The sequence below is a fragment of the Colletotrichum orchidophilum genome (genome assembly GCF_001831195.1).
Source record: "Colletotrichum orchidophilum strain IMI 309357 chromosome Unknown Scaffold_24.1, whole genome shotgun sequence".
NCBI classification, from domain to species: Eukaryota; Fungi; Ascomycota; class Sordariomycetes; order Glomerellales; family Glomerellaceae; genus Colletotrichum; species Colletotrichum orchidophilum.
In genome coordinates, this window is record NW_019172980.1 from 73 (window position 1) to 3,082 (window position 3,010).

General features: G+C 14.9%; 2 protein-coding genes across 2 annotated transcripts; both read right to left on the reverse strand.

Annotated features, from left to right (window-relative positions):
* Window positions 1-1,260: 1,260 nt before the first annotated feature.
* Window positions 1,261-1,410, reverse strand: CORC01_03836 (uncharacterized protein; the record flags this gene model as incomplete). Its single annotated transcript, XM_022615485.1, has 1 exon — window positions 1,261-1,410. A coding segment is annotated over one exon (150 nt), but the record flags the coding sequence as incomplete, so codon positions are not given.
* Window positions 1,411-2,857: 1,447 nt separating this feature from the next.
* On the reverse strand, window positions 2,858-3,010 carry CORC01_03837 (uncharacterized protein; the record flags this gene model as incomplete). The annotated part of the gene is made up of 1 exon (XM_022615486.1): window positions 2,858-3,010. A coding segment is annotated over one exon (153 nt), but the record flags the coding sequence as incomplete, so codon positions are not given.

Sequence of the window (3,010 nt, forward strand, 5' to 3'; positions counted from 1 at the left end):
AGTAATTCAACTATATTACTCTCTTTAACTCATAAAGCCTTCAGTTATTTACGCATTACTACCCCTTTATTTATATATTCTTGCTTCTATATGAATATTATATATTCTTATCTCTTTATAAGAATATATTTACCCTCTACCTCTTAAAGCTATCGTGCAAGAAAGTCCGATTGTTTTAATTATAAAAAATAACTAAAAGACTTATAGTTTTAAAAAAGAGTTATAAAACTATAAAAAAAAGCTAAGGCCTATTAAAAAGCTTAAATTAAATTAAATAAATTATTATTTAAATTAAAACGCTTTCGTTTTTAAAAGCGAATAGTGTTTAAAAAAAGTCGTATTATATTAAAAAAATTTCTTAAGGATACTAAGAGTATTTCCTTAATAGCCTAAGAGGCGTAAGTTAATAATACTCTTAATATTATTAATTAAAACACCGTAATAACTAAGAGTATTAAGTTTAAATTTAATTTTAATACTTTTTAAAAAGTTTTTAAGAGTTTTAAAGGTTTATAACGAGCTTTTAAATATTATTTTTATATCTATAATCCTTTTATTTAATAAAATACTCTTCCCGGGTTTTTTTAATTCGGTAGTTAATAACTCGCTCGACTTCGTATTTTAATTTATTAAATTCGATAATAATACGATTTTTAATATATAAGCTTTTAAATACTAGCTTTAAAAGTAAAATATAAAAACTAAATAGTATCGCATCGTATCTAAAAGTTTTAATTTAAAATTAATTAATAAAACTTTTTTAATAATTTTAAAAAGTTTAAGTTTTTTATAATTTAACTTATCGCTTAATCGTTTTATTTTAATATTATGGCGAAAGAGATATATATTATTTCTCTTTTTTAAAATTAATTTATTAATTTTTAATCTATCGGCGTATTTTTTTATATACTATTATATAAACTTAAAATTTAAAAAAACTTCCTTTTAAATTTTCTTAAGTTTATTTACGTTTATTACGGCTTTTATAACCTATAGTCCTTTGCGTACTTTTTTATATATAATTAGTTAAAATCCGTAATTAAAATAAAAAAGGGATTCTTTTATATTTTTGTTAACTACGTTATTATATATAAATTAGGCTATTAATCATAATACTATTTAATTATTTTAATCGTAATTTATATAATAACGGAAATATATTTTAAAAATTTAATTAATTTTTTCTATTTATTTATCGGTTTATAAATAAAAAAAGGTCGATAATTTATAATTTATACCGAGTTACGAAATTAAAGGTTTTTAAAACTTAATAGTATATAATTTATTTTTATTAAAAACTATTTCTTTAGGTAAACCGTAGTTAATAATAATTATTTTAAAAAAAGTATATATTAATTTTTTAATATTATTTATTTTTTTATATAGTATAAAATAGGTAAATTTAGTAAGTCGGTCGATAATAATTAAAATACTATTGTATTATATATTTATTAATAATTTTTTAAATTTTAGTAGTTTAATAATAAAGTCCTAAGAGATTAAATACTATATTTTTAGTAGTATTAATAATAATTATAATTTTTTATAAGGCTTATAAGGGCTATTTTTATTTTTTTTATAAATATCGTAGTCTTTAATAAGCTTAGCGATTTTTACTTTTATAACGGTTTTATTATAATATTATTAAATCCGTTTTTATATTTTTATAATACCTTAATAATTGTATATTTAAATATTATAAACTTTTATAATAAGTTTAAAAGTTATTCTTTTAAACAGGTTAATATTAATTTTTTTAATTATTATAAAATATTTTATAATAAGTATAAGATTATCGTTATTATCGTATTTGAAAATTATTTATATTTCCTTAAGGACCGTAATTTTATAATTAAGTCGTTTATTAAAAATATCTATTTTACCGTTTTTTAAACTTTTTTAATAAATAATTCGGAAATTAAATTTTAATAAAAATTCGCTTTATTTAATTTATTATTTATTCAGATTTTTATTTATCTTAAAGTTCGTAAAGTTTTTATAATTTATATAAATAATAATTTTATATTTAGTTTTTAAAAGCTATAGTTTTTATTTTTTAAAAGTTTTAATTATAGTTATTAATTTTTTATTATAAATTTATTAATTTAATTCTATTTTATAAAATACTTTAAAATAAAATACGTAAAGGTAAAGTACTTTTTATTAATTTTGTTATTTTAAAACGGCTTTTATAACGAAATTTAAAGCGTCGGTTTCGATTTTAAATAATTTTTTTAAATCCGGAATTATAAATATTAATTTTAAAATAATCAAGTTTTTAATTTTATTAAAAGCTTTTTTGTATTTTTTATTTTAAATAAAAGTTATATTTTTCTTTATTAAGTTATTAAAAGGTTTAATAATATTAACGTAGTTTTTAAAAAATTATCGATAAAAATTAATAAATCTTAAAAATAATTATATATTTTTAATATTAATAAATATAAGCTAGTTTTTAAATATTTTTATTTTAAATATTTATATATATATTTATTTTAATATAATTATATAACTAAAAAAATCTATTTTTTATATATAAAATATATATTTATTAAACTTAATAAAAAGCTTTACGTTTAAAAATTTTTAAAATATTATATAAACGTATTTTTTATATATTTTAAAATTAAAAAAAAAATAAAAATATTATTAAAATAAATAATTATAAATATATCGACGTACTTTTTAAATATATAATTAATTGTTATTCAAAATATAGCGGGTGTATTAATAAATTTAAAAAGTATAATTAAGTATTTATAAAGTCTTTTACGTATTTAAAATTTCGTTTTTTATTCGTTTTTTTTTTTAATTTTAATTTATTAAATACTCTTTTAAAATTTATTATAATAAATTATTAAGCTTTATATAATATTTCTTTAAGTTTTATGATAAAGGGTAATAAGTAATAATTCTTTTTAATAATTTCGTTAAGTTTTTTATAATTAATTATAAGTCTAAACTTTTTCTTACTTTTTTTAAATATAAAATAAATTAATACTCTTATTAA